General features: G+C 36.3%; 1 protein-coding gene across 1 annotated transcript; it reads right to left on the bottom strand.

Moving 5' to 3' along the window:
• Positions 1 to 2277: 2277 nt before the first annotated feature.
• LOC141604231 (WD repeat-containing protein WDS homolog) lies at positions 2278 to 13384 on the bottom strand. The gene is made up of 5 exons (XM_074422954.1): positions 13115 to 13384; positions 11948 to 12909; positions 4416 to 4517; positions 3482 to 4117; positions 2278 to 2684 (listed from the first exon to the last, which is right to left on the bottom strand). Exons 2-5 carry the CDS (start codon positions 12668 to 12670, stop codon positions 2517 to 2519), a joined length of 1629 nt encoding a protein of 542 aa, XP_074279055.1. The 5' UTR covers positions 12671 to 12909; positions 13115 to 13384; the 3' UTR covers positions 2278 to 2516.
• Positions 13385 to 15973: the final 2589 nt, after the last annotated feature.

The raw sequence follows: 15973 nt of genomic DNA on the forward strand, positions 1-15973 counted from the left end.
AAAAAAAAGAGTGTCATATATATAATCTCATATATGGAGTTTAGGTCGCTAAAAAACAATATATATATATATATATATATATATATATATATATATATATATATATATATATATATATATATACATTATTATTAGTAGAAGCCTATTGTAATTAAACTTGACCGGAGGAGTCCTGAATACTTATAGACTTGTAGTTTGACTGAAGTACAAAAACATGGAGTACGTACGATCTTATCTTATGTTGATAATATAGTTAGAATTGTTAGATTAATTTTATCGAGTGGCTTTGCAAAAGTTGGAAATTTGGATAGAATTCTATTCTATTTATTATTAAAAACATATCAATAGTTATTTCAGTTTTATTTTTATTTTATTTTAGTGTTTTGAAAAAGCTGGAGTCTCTAGAATTGCCTGAAAAAAGCCTCTTTTATATATATATATTGATATTGATTATTTTTCATTCTACAAATTTTACAAAGTTTGAAATTTCTACAATCGCTTGAAAAAAGCTTGTACAGTTTGCATAGAGTTGTACTTAAATATTATCTCTTATTGTACTTAATATTATCTGTTATAATTCCAATTATATATCCATTACTTATTATTTTATAATTAAGTTGTTTGTAAAAGTTGGACACTCTATAAACGCTCGAAAAAAGCTTCCTTTATTAATATAGATAGATAGATATGTATTGATTGATTGATTATTTGATTTTTTTATATACAAACTATTTTTTTAAAAAATAATTCGTAAAGGATAAAAAAATTTATTGATCTTGTTCAGCAATCCGTCTCATTGTAGACGGACACTATCCGTCTAACACTGTAGACGGATAGCGGTCCTCTTACAAAATGCAAATGGGAGGGCAAGTGGGGGTATCCATTTCCCACCCACTTGCAATATCCACTCTTATTTTGTAAGAGGGACACTATCGGTTTACAGCTTTAGACGGATAGTATCCGTCTAAAGTGAGAATTTGTGCTTGTTCAGAAGCAAAAAAATTGTCAGAAGGGTGTCCACAGCAATTCGAAAATCTCAAACCTCGGAGGCACGAGATATGTCACTGCTAATTGCGTGTTTAGTGTAAAAAAATTATTATTCACTCTAATGTTAACATTTGTACTACCATAATGTTATAAAGGGTTTATTAATGAAATTGTAATACGCCGTCGACAAAATACTAAGTATTATCGACAATTTTTTTAACACTTTCAAGCTTGCTATTGACTTTAAATTCTCACTTCCGTAATTCCGTTCCCATTATTCACTCTTTTAATTAAGAAATAACAAAATATAAATTACACATCAATACGTAATTAGTAACAAAAAAAATTTAAAAATATTTTTGATTGACTAAAAGCATCAAACAAATTTAAATTAGATTTAGTCTGTTGATGAAAAATTAGAAGTTTGGAAAGCGGTTTTTAATTTTGTGTTTGATTTTAGTGAGATGTTAGCATTTGGGGTAATTAAAAGGAAAGAGAGAGTAAGGCCAAGAAGGAAAGTTCATCAATTTGTTGATGATATTTAGTAATTTGTCGACGACATAATAGTGTTAGTGATTACAATTTACAAATGCATTTTGTGTGAATTGCTTGGTTGGCATGATAACCAGTGGGGTGATTCTCCTGCTCTAGTACTTCGGTTGAAAGGTTCCACTATTTCATTTGTTTCGAAGTAGTCGACATTGGTTACCAAAACTAAGCTCGGGCTTAGAGCCGGGCTCTGTAGACACTGCTCATCTTTCATTGTAAGTTCATATAAGAGTGAAACTAAGCACATCATAGCTTATGCACTTGTACTCTTAGACCATTTGATATTTACGTAGCTGATTGGTAAACGTAAATCCATAAAATGGTACTCCACTTGTTAGTTGTAACCTTGTTTTAAAACCTGTCAAATGTGACGATACCAAAACCGTCTTTATATCACCCTTTATGCTCAGAAAATCTTCACACTTGGTCATTCTTGAGCCAAAAAAGTACAAGTTAACGGCACGGACTTAGGGTTTGGGTTTGTGTTTGCTTTATCAAGTGGAGCTTGGTGATCCATCCTTTCAGACGAGTCTCTACTTCCTGATGCTATGCAACGCCGTGACTGTCAGCCTTAATTAAGTATAAAACCAGTATCGGAGAAAGCAGAAATAAAACAGCGGAGAGAAAAGCCAGTACAACAGAATATTCGAAACTTCCCACCTTGATAATTCACATAATAAAGAAAAGAGTCACAAGTCATAATCGATGCAAGCCAAAAATTAAAACAAATCGTCCAGACTAGTTTCTGAATCCCTGAATCCCATTTACTTTCCCAAATACTGCTACGTATATAGTATGAGCGATATATACAGCATAGGAAAGACTAAACAAAATTTGGAGTGAGGCCTAAGTACATGAATTAATAGAAATTGGGTTCCCATGCAAAGGAGTGGAGAAGACAAAAAATAGCAATTTAAGTGCTTATATACACAAGGCATGCTTATGATATTTAAGTCGAAAAGAAAAGATTTACCCAGACTTTATTTGCTTATTGATTTAGCAGGGCCCCATATACGCACTGTGTGATCGTCACTTGCTGAAGCCAACATTTGCGGATTTCCCGGATTCCAACTAACACAGTTGACTGTCATCGAATGCCCAGATAAAACCTCAATTGGTTCCGACTTCTGGCGATTCCATATGTATACCTGCCAGCAGAACATTTTCATGAAGCCTTCCAGTCTGTACAAGACCTATGTAACCCAGACAAAGAATGGTGCACAACGAAGTGTCACACCTGTATTGCATGGTTCGGTCTTCTATTTGGTCTGGGGAACGGGTTAGAGTTTGTAAAATACTACCAGGTTCATATATACAGCACTTTGTTGGACGTAATTCGCGGTATAGAATTCCGTTCTTGAGTGACTCGAGTTCAAGGATTGACTGACCAAACCCCAAACATGCCATCTTGTATCTGACTGAACTATTTTGTGAAAAGGAGAAAGATCATATTTTTTTTAAGACTGAAGTGCTGATGACACACCTTACACAATCAAGGTAAAGTGTTGAAGTAACATAAAACAAGTTAACAAGACGTGCGCAAGCAGGCATCCAATGTGAGATCTCACCAGTGACAGATCAACAATTCAACATCCAATTACTTTTTGCTTTCTAAAATCAACAACTTCTCGGTTAAAGTCAATTGGCCCATAAACAATACAGGACGGATTTCCTGATTGAAATAATTTCTCATTTTCACCAGTAAATCTGAAACACTAAATTTGGATGGGTGGACCCCATAGGAGAGAGGAAAATTTAAGATATATTTGCATGTAGGTAGGAGACAAAAAAATTATGAGAGATGGTAGGTGCGAGAGCAAGCAATCGCCTATATAATCTTTGTATATCCTTCGAAATTTCATACTCTGGCTTTGCCACTACTGGTATATGATTATCTCAAACAATACTCGCTTATAATAGAAAGGTCAAGAACGGAAAGCAATACCTCTGAATTCTCACTACCACTGGCAATGAATGCAGAGTTAAAACCACCAAAGCAAGACCTAATCACATACTTGTTCTGCATGTGCCCTGTATACTTCAACGGCTTCTTCCATTTTCCGGCAACATCCCACAGGTGGATTTCTTGGCTATTAAGATTAACTATGAAGAACTTTCCGTCCGCTGAAACTGACAGTGAAGTGATTGGATGCTCCTCCGATATAACATTCTCGGAATTTGTTACAACGTTCAGTATCCGAATATCCTTATCTGAAAAAACACTGATGAGATTGTTGCCATCTGATGTAACTGCAAGATCAAGCACCTTGGGCATCCTAGTTCCTCGCCAAACCCTCAATTCATTTCCGTCATGGTCCCACATGTAGATGCCCTTTTCTTGTTCGGAGCTACCACACACAAGCCTTTTTGAATCCGGGAACCATGCACATGAGCTAACAATAAATCCGTGATCGCCAAATGTGCGCTTGCATGTGCCCGTTTCTACGTCCCACAGTTTAACAACTTCTACATTTCCACATGTTAGCAACATAGTATCGTCCGGGCTCCATGATACAAAAGATACCGGGTTTTGGTGGCTCTCTAATGTGTGTTTCACTGTAAATTCCCCATTGGGAACTACCTGCACAAAACAATTCCTCAACTAGATGTCAACAAATGTAAGAAAGAGCAAAAGAGGAATTTTCTTACAAGTAGAAAAGAAAAGATTTGCATAAACACAGATAATCAGGTGAGGCTGCATTGCATCTTCCTCCCATTTAAAGTTAGAAGAGGCATGCCCCCATCATCTGCTAATTGGTCTCAGGAGTCATTTGGAAAGTCTCAAATCTATGCATGGAAAGAGAAGCCGAAAAACGCAAATTAATGATGTGATCTAGAAGCATAAAGAATTTTTTTTTTGTTATAATGAGTGATGATACCTTCCATATAATAGCAGTACAGTCACTTGATGATGAAGCCAAATATTTGCCGCCATTAGAGAATTGCACAAACCATACTTCATTCTGATGTGCAGTTAGAATCTGTGGAAGCGTCAACAAAGACTGTTAGTTAATTATTTCAGAAATTAAAAGTTTACTTGCTAACATCTAGAAAAGGAAATCAAGCTTAAACACCCTATGAACTCTAACGCCACAAAGAGTAGCACAATATCATTCTCTGACAAAGACCAACACCTAAACATCATAAAGCTATTATGTTATGAACGACAAAATCAAGAAAATTAATAAGATTATACACCAAACAAACATAAAGAGGAAACGAGAGTGAAGGAACTGAAAAGACTACTACCACCTCTGGGCAGATATTGTCTAAACACTTTTCCACAATCTTTCATGTATACACTAGTTTAGGCCAAAGAAAAACTTGCACAAGTCAAAGAAGGTTACAACCAATGCTTAGGTTTTAAAACCTTTTTAATAATCAAAATGCCTGTGGAAATAAGGGAAGACAAGTTAGTTAGCTTATGTAATGTCCACTGGATAAGCTCTCGTTAGAATATACAAAGACTTGCATAGAAACCTCAGTTGTTGTAATTTAGACTCTTGCAAGACGATAAATCTCGCTTGTTAGCTTTCATTACAAAAGTACACCAATGTTCCATTCAAGAGAAAATGGAGTACAGCAAAATGTCTCAAAGGATCACCCTATGGTGAGCTAACGGGAGCTGAAACTACGCAACTATAGCACATAGCGACTCTTTTATGTTGATCCATTATTACCATCTGCGATAAGAATTGCACCAACCGATTTAACTTCACAATATAAGAAGCCACATGATCTAGTGAGCCATTTTGCTTTATTCCATCATGCTCCAAAAGCGGAAGAGTAGCAAGCCCTTTCAAGAAGAATTGAAATATTATTAACGTATTACTAAAACACTTCATTTATCACGCCGTCACAATTCACAACAAAGGGATACCTAGAATAAAAGCCATTAGGAGAAAACAATGGAAGCAAATCACAAGTCTACGTGACAACTAGATAGGGAAAAAACAGTTTATATTTCAAAGGCAGAGAACATAAAGTAAGACCCATTCACCCCACCCATATTATATTTAGACATTCAGTAGTCTATCACTATAGTATCCAACAATACAAGCACCCGACCAAAACAACCATTTCTTCCTGTAAAACTAAAAGGTGCCCATATCCTTCTTAAGAACCACGCGTCTTTTTTATACATTGCTCCAACAGAAATAAGATCAAAAGAGTTGCAGTTGTATGCTAAATACCATTGACACCAAATCATACTGCATCCCCACTTCACATTCGATTAAATACATGGAACAATGAAATGATTTCTTAAAAAAAAAAACTCATAATTGATTCAGATATCACTTCCCAGGGGCCAGGGCAAGGGAATGCACCTTTCTAGATTTCTTCATTCTCATACACAACTCCGACATCTAAGATGAAATTCGTATGGAACTGGAAAGGAGGAGCAATTTTCATTTTAACATACCAATATTGTAAATATCTGCTACCCTATTGAGCAATGAGGAATTAAACTTATACTAATAAAAAAGAAACACCAAAGAAAGCTAAAAGATATCATTTAAGACACCCTAATGGAGTGATAAGCTGCTTCCAGACCCAGGATCTACAACACCACCTGAAGGCAGTCAGACAGGGCTATAACAATAGAAATTGCCATTACTAGATGCCGAAAAAAGAGCTTCCCTGATAGCAATAGCTTCAGCTTACAATGACCTCGTTAGCACTCATCTTTTTGAACCAGACTTCCTCAGCTAAGTAAAGAGAAAACACAGTTTCCCAAAGGCTGACAATTCTATTAAAGGCTGACAAAGGCCAAAACACGGGTTCCCAAAGACCACCTCGTTTCAGGTACACCAAATATTTTTAAATCATGTTGAGGAACAGGAACAAAGCACTTTTGATTGTTCCCGCTTAGATGGCAAGTTAATCCAACCAATTATCCAAATCTTAGCATTACATTTCATCCCACAGGTGCTCCAAATACCCAAGGAACACCCCCATCATGGTCCCGCAGTAACTTCACAATCCCGAAATTGATGCTCTAAGTCTCCACCTTTCCCTCCATTTAACTTACTTACACGTTGCACAATTAAATTCAGCCGCAGACTCCTCGGGAGAAATTCCTCCCTTAGAAAAGCGAATTCGTCATAATCTTCCACATTAATATATTCCAGCAGTGAGACACCGTTAAGACTCCATAAAGAGCTCTTGATGAACAATTTACAATACTCCTTAAACCTAGATCGATCACCCCTAGTAGCAGCTTCCATAAACCCTTAAAATGCCACACCTATCCACTTTTAACAATGTAGTTCCCTATGTTTATTTTCTCTAGTAAGGGAATCAGCTAATCCAAACCAGCTAACTCTGCTTGTCCCATTTTAAGCATGAGTGTACAATATTTCAAAAAGTTGGTATTTCCAAGAAAGTTGTTTAAAGGGGTTTTGCATGTAAGAGATTGCTCTAAGGAATGTATTTAAGAGCTCCTAGTAAACTTCTTACAAGCCTCCTGGACTCTAAATCATCCATCCCTAATAGCTGCTTAACCCATAAATCTTTAAAATGCCACGCCATATATACTTTTAAAATTGTAGTTCCCTATGCTTGTTTTACACCCTAAGGGTGTAATCTAACTCGAACCAAATAACCCCGTTCGATCCATTTTAAGCATAAATATACATTATTTAATAGTGTTGACATTTCCCCAGAAAACTCTTTCGTGTGCAAAACATGCTCAAGGAACACATGCCATACAAGCCTAAATATGACAACCAAAGATCAAATCACTATTACAGTATTTCTCTATGCTAGTGAGAAGTACCATTATAGACAAATACTACTACTACTACCAATGTCCACAAAGAAACTTGATAAGGAATATAATTAGAATATTGTCCTGGATATCTCTATACTATATCTGTCCCCGACAATAATTAACCAGCGACAATTACAAAAGGTTAACACATCACATGCTCTAACAATAATCAAAAGATTTGTATCATCATAACATAAAATCTAAAAAGGAAAAAGTTCATCATAAATAACACGCATTAAAGTCGAAGCAAAATTTGAATAAAGCATTTAGTTAGCTGAAAGAGTAAACATAAAGGGATTATATTAATAGTACATGATCAAAAGCATCTGTATCACCCCTCGTGCAACAAAGATCAAAACCAGGGTGCTTATCAAATGTAAACAGACAGCTAAACAAGCCACATGAGCATATTCAGCAACTTAAGACTTTGCTAAAAGAATTTACTCCCACCTACAGGGGCGAGGCTAAGATTTTGAATACGCAGGCCGTAGCAGCGCAGAAAATGTTCCCGTGTACATGATAAAAGTATTATTTTTTTGTTTAATAAATAATGGCATAAATAATTCCTCACAAAAATGAGAATTCTAACAACAACAACAACATCAGAGCCTTAATCCCAAAATGATTTGGGGTCGGCTGACATGAATCATCCTTTAGAACCGTCCATGGGTGAACGCACACCTCAAAATGCGAAACAAAAATGAGAATTCTATTTTTCTTAATTTTATTGAGGCACTACTATCAGTTTAAAAAGTCTAATATCACGGTTACACCTTACTTCTTATACGTCATAATATGCTAAGGGTAAGATTATTGGTAGTCTGAGACAAGACTCACTCAAGACTTTGGGTGAGTCTTGACCCCACCTTAAAGAAAAAATATCCAATGAGTGGACAACATGTGTCATTTCTTTTTGTTAAAAAAAAAGTGGAGTGGAAAAGTAGAGTCCGAAGTGAGTCTGACGGATAATGTAAAGAGTCTCAGGTGAGTCTGAACAATAAAGAAATAATAAAAGTTAATGAAAAGCTGATGTGGCAGAGTCTTAAGATTTGGGAGAGTCTGACTGATAATCTAACCCTAATACATGGAGTGGTGTTTATACAATACAAATAAAGGTTTTTTGTCAGAAACTACCTTTTATTTAGAGTCATTTGTGAACAACTACCTTTCATTTTATTTTTGGCTTTCAACTACCTTTCATATCTTCATTTTACGAAAGACTACCAAAAATCCACTTCCGGCGAAAAAAAGTCAACTTTCCGGTGTTGACTTACCATTTCACGTTGAATCTGACTCTTTACTTCATAACCCTAATAATCGATGATAAATATTGATTAAACCCAACATTAATCACCTCAATTTATGTATCTCTTACCCGAATCAAAGTCCTAATCACCGAAACAAAATCATCATTATTAATCTTAACATGGTAAATAATTCTTCAACAATAATGATCTATTATGGCCTTGTTGGCAAAATTAACTCCTAGTGTTAACTATTCGAAAATAATCATGGATTCACTCTAAGGATCACTTGTGTACTACTATCTCATTAGTTTTCGTATACCCACCATCTTACCATGAAGAGAGAAAGAAGGTACTTTAATATGACTTAGATGGACAGTAGGTAGGTTGATGAATCATGAGTAGTCTATAAGGTTGTTGAAATGTAAGGGTGAAGGTGAAAGTGGTAGTAAAGGTGACGACGGAGATGGAGATTGAGATGGTTGATGCGTTGGTATTGCTTTGAACAAACTTTTGATAAGGTGTTGGACATGGAGAAGAGTTTTTTCGGATTTTGTTGGGTGAACAAAGGGAGAAATATGGGTTATATGTGTGAAAAAGGGAGAAAAGAGCAAGTCAACGCCGGAAGTGGATTTTTTGGCAGTCTTTCGCAAAATGAAGAAATGAAAGGTAGTTGAAAGCCAAAAATAAAATGAAAGGTACAACAACAACAATAATAATAGATAAATAAAATAAAACGATAGAATAGACACAATGAAGTCACTTTATCAAAATGTAGAACAAGGAAAGTGGTGAGCTTCGAAATTAATCCCAAAATATTTAGTTGATTTGACTTAGCCCCGGTTGATCGTATTGCTCCAGAGAGGAATGATTTGCTTAATAGAACAAAAAGTAACAATGAGCCCCTTCACAATTCCCTTCATTATTAATATGAGAAGTGAGAGAGCGTTATAATCCAATATCTACAGTGAGTAACAAAACAAAAAACTGCAAGGTTGGGCTGGAAACAGTGTTGCCATACGTTCAATGACAATACGCAATTCGCTCATATTAGCGAATTCGATACGCTAGAGTATTACAAAAAGGCAATACGTGAATTTCTAATTTTAATATGCTTGATGTATTTGAAGTTTTACAAAATTAAGTAACTTATCTAATAGAAAAAAAAATTATAATTCTATTACATTACCTTTAAAATAACAAAAAAAATACCAAAAAACAACACTAGCTAAACATTAGAAAAATATGAAATCTCTCAGGAATACGAAACTAGAACTCCTCTTTTTTCCTCTGACTATCTTTGAATTTGATAAACACCATAATTCAAAATAAAAAAATTCCCAAGTCTAAAGGTAGACGATTATAAGACTTCATGTTAAAACGTGTGCCGTTACCATAGGTCAACTGCATCAATCTGAGTTTTTTTTCTGCAGTCTAAAACACTGCCCCATCCCCTTCCACCTTGTCCCTCTTCTTCCCATGTGTTCTTTCAAAGGTGTGTGGAGTGTGGACCCATGTGGTAAAAGAAACAGAATTTCAACAGCTTCAACGGTTCTTTGCTCTTTATAGCCTTTATGTGGTAACTCCTCCAATAAAAAAAATGTTCTCACAGAACTTAAGTTTGTCTTTCAAAGAAACCGAATTTCACCACAGTAAAAGTCGTCCCTGAAAAATAATATAGAGATTACCGACACCATCTCCCCTACCCCTCAGATTTTTTCACATTAGCATCTGAGCTTTTCACCATTTTTGCTCCGCGACTCTTAAAATTTAAACTTGTTTAATGAAGGGTGCGTGGACTTATCACCAGCAACTGGTGATAATTCTTCATCATATACCATATTTGGTATTTGGGATTTGGTATTTCTAAGGAAACCTTAAAACATGAAACAAATTTACATTTAGACATTTAAGATCACATTCACACTGGTAATAAGAACTTTGGCTTACCTTGGCTTACGATTTTAGATATTCAGGGTATCAGAGAGGATACAGACGAATGATTTCAACGATGCACATCAAACAGAAACATACAACAACACATCAAACAGAAACATACAACAGCTTGTTGGGATTAGTTAATGGCAACTCCAATACATGGATTGGCCAAGAAGGGACCATTCAAGTTCAAGCTACTAGCTATTCATTTTCTGGATCAAAAAAATAACTTTCACTGTCTATTCGAGGTGAAAAGATAACTGATACAAATACACGACATCCAGCACTTAATAATATGGGGAGATCTTTTTTAACTTAAAAGACTTGAAGCAATGCCAAAAAGGGAAACCAAGCGCATGTTCACGTAGCGTAAATAAAAAAAAATGAAAGAAGTTCTCTGACAATTGAACTAGATTACTGTCCAAGTTTGAATTCAAAAACTTCCTAGGAAAGCACATTTACACTTAGCTTATACTCTCTCTGTTTCGTTTTTATGTCTTTCTAGAGAAAATAGTTTTTTAATTTGTCTTTGTTCATTTCTCATGAACTTTTCTCTTAATTGCAGTTTCATGCACTATTTTACAAACCAAAGTTACTGTAAATGGTAAAAATAAGGCTTCAAATAACGATTAATGTTTCTTTTTCGATTTGCAAGGGTAATTATTATACTTAGCTCATAGTGTAACAAGTCCAATGATTTTTCTTAATTGATGTTAACATCTTTATGCGACTTATAAAACGAAACGGAGGGAACAGGCATGGGACTGGGGTAATTTCTTTATCCATGGAAATGAAAGTTAACTTTTTTATACCCAAGTACTAATTTTTGTCGATTTTGTACGAAACATTTTCAAGTAGTAATTTTTGTCATTGATGTACCCTACAAAGTTGCTAACCCAAATTTAGGGATGAGCTTTAGTGGCAAGAAACGCAATTCGAGCACTAGATTTTCTTTACCATGTCTTCATTTTTCTAAGCAACAAGATTCTACTCATGATTCTCGAAATGGCACAGTAAATAGTTATTGGTGTACACGAAACCAGGGGTCCTCAGATTTCCTACAACTACCCTAGTGAGCCCTTTAGCCAAAATCCAACTCACCACATACATAAGATAACATATGCATGAACATTGCAGTATCTCTCACAAAATGTGTCCTAAAACGAACGGGGAACATCATCCAAGTCAATCTGTGATGATCCACCAAACTACTTGTAGGATCCACCTCAAACAGAAATTTTCATTGCATCTATTCTGTCCGAAATAACAAATAGAACATGCTTTCACATTTAATATTTCAAAATAAGCAGATAGCTCCATTGCACTGATTATAAAAAAAATACACATCTAGGCAACTAGCTATATTCATCTTACAGGAAAAGGTATAGAAAAACTGCAATCAATTATCTAGAATATTTCAAAACAGGGATACCTAATTAAAACAAATAAAACACACCTGGACAGTCTCGGTCGGAATTTGATCTCTACCACAACAATGATCCTCGTAAAGCGAAACTGGGCCTATAGAATTGTGGTACAAACAAGAATCTATTTGGGAAGACAGAGCACTTTCAACTAGATGCTCCAACCTTCTTTCTGGGAGTGTCACTGGAGAAGGTAATAGTTTCTCCAACTCTACCAAAAGTTTTTTGCGCAATTCAACAACATTATCGCTCATCTCACCAACACCCTTTCCATTGTATACTAGCATATTGCAAGCCAGTCTATGAACTTTCTCGGTGCCCATTTTCAAAGAAGAAACTCTTTTCTGAAGGATAGCCAAAGCCGTTGAGTCATCCCCATTACTCAAACATTCGAACAAATACTGTTTAATTACAAGATACAAAGTGGAACATCGCATCTCATCCGTCAACCCATTAATCCCATGAAGAGACTTTATGCACTCTTCCCACTTGGCATTAATAATCTCCGACTCAATAACTTCGAATTCTTTCGATTTATAAGCGATACCTGATTCCGATTCTAAACAAGATGCAGATTTATAAAGCCCTAATGAGTACAAGCACTGAATAAGAACCCTCACAAACTCATGCTTCTTTATCAAACCTTTCTGTCCAAGCACAGTACAACATGAATCATTCCCCATAGTCATTGATTCACTATAAAACTTTCGTCTTTTTAGGCAACTTTCTCTAGATCTACACTCCAATATACCCATTTCCTAATCCAGCCATCAATCCCTAACTTCTCAAACTCAATTTGTGGCTATTACCCATGGCTCAATAAATATCGACAACTCGCGACGAAACAGCCTAAATAGGCAATTCCCACCACACTATTAAACCAAAGATTCAAACTTTACATAGAAATGTACGATAATAACACGAATTGTCGATTACCCAGATGGAAACAACCCTAAAAATCTATGAAAGTTAACTGTGATTTCAACCCTGAAACCTGTAACAACAATAATTTCATGTCATGGGAAGTTAAGAACCCAGTTCAAATACTGCAACATTAAAAAACAATAAACTACTAGTTTCAGTTCAAGTTATTCACAAATACAAACGCATATCCGTCTTAACATTAAAACGGGTCTACATGAGAGTAATTGATTAACTAAAACACAAATGATAAGGATAAGAGGGGATAGACAACTAACCATGCGAAGATCATGAATGGTAATCGTCAGTTAATGAGAGAGAGAGAGTATTTTCTGGATCAAAGACTCCATTAATTTAATTAATTAATTAATTATCCGTAAGGGGAAAAAAAAAGGAAAAATAAATGGGTAATTGTTGGTGACGGTGGAAGGTGACAGCCGCTATAGGATAATGCAACGTGGATGTGAATAGGTTGCTGACGACGTCGTTTGACTTACGGAGTACTTATTTCACGTTTTGAGCAATCAGTTCATGCTGGCGCATGGTGTGCTGTGCTGTGTGCGTGTGATGAAAATCAACTCAAATCTGTGGGTCCTGTTTATCCGACTCACTTGAGTGAATCATCGGTTTCGTTTGAGTCTAGTCAGTTTTCAATTGAAATTAAGGTGAGCTTGGGTTCTTGGACTTGGTAAACGGGTCAATTAAGTCGGGTATGCATCGGGCCAGTTTAACCGGGTCATTTTGGGGTTTTCAAATTTCCAGGTTAGTTCGAGTCAGACTGCATCATTTCGGGTTACGGGTCTGGTTTGGGTTTGTTGTCCGGGTCTGTTTCGTGTCAAGCAGGTCGGGTTATTTTTTCGGGTCAATGATGAAGAGAAAAAAAAAGCATTTCAAGTCGTTTGGGGTCAATTAAAGTTATGTTTTGTCAGGTCATTTTTGGGTTGGATGGTTTCGGATTGGGTCATTTCATGTCGGGTCTGTTACGAGTCCACGAAAGCTCAGGTCATTTTCAGGTCAGGCGGGTTAATTCGGGTTTCGAATGTCATTTGGGTCCGGCAGTTCGAGTCAATTTCTGGTCAATCGGGTCGGTTTGATTTTGTCAGGTCAAGGTTCTTATAATGTGGGTAGGAGAGCGTGGGTACACGCTCACCCAAGTAATTTTCGAGTTTAAGTTTTGTTGGCCTTGAGACCACGATTATGATTTATGTCTAGACTTCGATTCTGTCAACCTCGGATGGTAAGATAAATTCATTTTTTGTAAGATAAATTAACCATTTTTAATGGGATATATTTCAGTCCATATCCAAGAACTCAAATTTCTTTCCCATTGTTCCACCCCTCTCGGCTTTTTGGGCCTGAAAAGCCATCGACAGAGTTAATGAAAACTAGCAACGAGCATGTTGTACTGACATAGCACATCTGCATCTTTGATCAACAATACAAATCACATGTTCTATGGAGTCGAGAACACTCGATGGGTGCATAGAATGAGTAATTTCAGATAAAGAGAACAATCTCTCTAAACTGAGAGCTTTCTCTCACTACAAGTGAGTTTTTTTTCTAAAAAACCCAAAATACAATCACGAAAAAATCAGATATTAACAATCTAATACAAAATCAAATCACCAAATAATCTCAATCACAAATCAAAACTACTATTAAAAGCATATAGATCATGAGACCAATTGTCTCATATACGTATTAATGAGAAACCCTAAGTTGAGAGTTATAAGTACTCTTTCATTCATTAACATTATTGCGATCTTGGCAATCAACTTGGAGCCGACATCTGGGATCTCAGCTAATCATCATCAACATTGTAATCGATCGGTAAATGCGCTGTTTGTGGTTGATCGGCTTATCATCACCAACATTGTAATCGATCGAAAAATGCGTTGTTCGTAGTTGATCGGTTTATTGCTCAACTCAGGAAAGTTTACAATCTTATTTATTGTTGTCTAAACTTGGCTTCTGTGTAACACCCCCATACTCCAAGTGCCTTACCAGGACCACTTAAAGCATGAGAATGCTACCATCTCGGTTACCCGAGGTAATGTATATCAAATAGACCATAAAAGAACGTACTTTAATAAATGAGTTTAAGTGATTACATAACAAAACCAACTGTAAAGTAAAGTACAACTGAAGTAACAAAAGTATAAAGACAACACAGCGGAAGACTACTATCAGACTCGTGGCAACTCCATCCCCAGCTAATCCCGCGCGCATCCATAGTATACCTGCTAGACAACTGCTCACCACCTCCGAATGGATCACCACAGTTTTTAAAACATTTAAACGGGGTCAGTGGGGGACCGCAGCCGTTCCCACCTAAGCCCCACTCATCTCATCCCAGCGATAAACCCATGTTCCTTAATGTGCACATCCCTCTGTAGCGGGTTCCACAGAGGGCGAATCAAGGGCGTGAAGCCACTCCCGCAAGTGACTCCACTCAGCCGAGGACGCACCTCGAGAACCACAGACAACAACAACCAATCACAATATACAACACAATCACCAATTATCAATTCCAATACGATACAAACCAACAACAATTATCAACCATCAACAACATTATGTAATCAATACTGAGTAGGAAAACCCTACCCGGAAAAGCAATCACCAAGATCGTCACAATCAGCTAATCATAATCGTTTTTCAACGAAATCACCTCCTATAAACACACAATCACACAATCACAATCTAACATCAACAATACTCCTCAAAACCCCCAATCTACCCAATTAGGGTTTAAACAAACTTATCAAAACATTATAAAAATTATATAAGAAGCTTACCCTCGACATAACGATCACAACGGCGTAAAGAACAAGCCAATCCGACAACCCAAGCCTTGGGATTTGTTAACAATGCAATGGATGCGATGTACGTAACTGTTATTCTTCTCTTTGAAAGGTTTTAGAATGTTAAAGGTGATTAAGCAAAGTGACGGAGTCCTTTTTATATTACTCTCGCATTATTAACAAAACCCGGCTAAACAATCCCGTAAGACACACTTACTCGATCGAGTAAGTCACTTACTCGATCGAGTGCCCCCTTACTCGATCTAGTGTCACACTTACTCGATCGAGTACCATCAGGCCAGCTACTGTTTTCCGCAAAACGATAATTACTCG

This window comes from Silene latifolia, chromosome 1 (genome assembly GCF_048544455.1).
Source record: "Silene latifolia isolate original U9 population chromosome 1, ASM4854445v1, whole genome shotgun sequence".
Lineage (NCBI taxonomy): Eukaryota > Viridiplantae > Streptophyta > Magnoliopsida > Caryophyllales > Caryophyllaceae > Silene > Silene latifolia.

Excerpts from the sequence above, each read along its gene's own strand:
- LOC141604231 (XM_074422954.1), bottom strand. The coding sequence starts at position 12,670 with ATGGGTATATTGGAGTGTAGATCTAGAGAAAGTTGCCTAAAAAGACGA. Across the intron at positions 4,518-11,947 it reads TTCCGACCGAGACTGTCCAG|ATTCTAACTGCACATCAGAA; the intron begins GTGTGTTTTATT and ends ACGCTTCCACAG. Across the intron at positions 2,685-3,481 it reads GTGGTAGTGAGAATTCAGAG|GTATACATATGGAATCGCCA; the intron begins GTATTGCTTTCC and ends TTCTGCTGGCAG.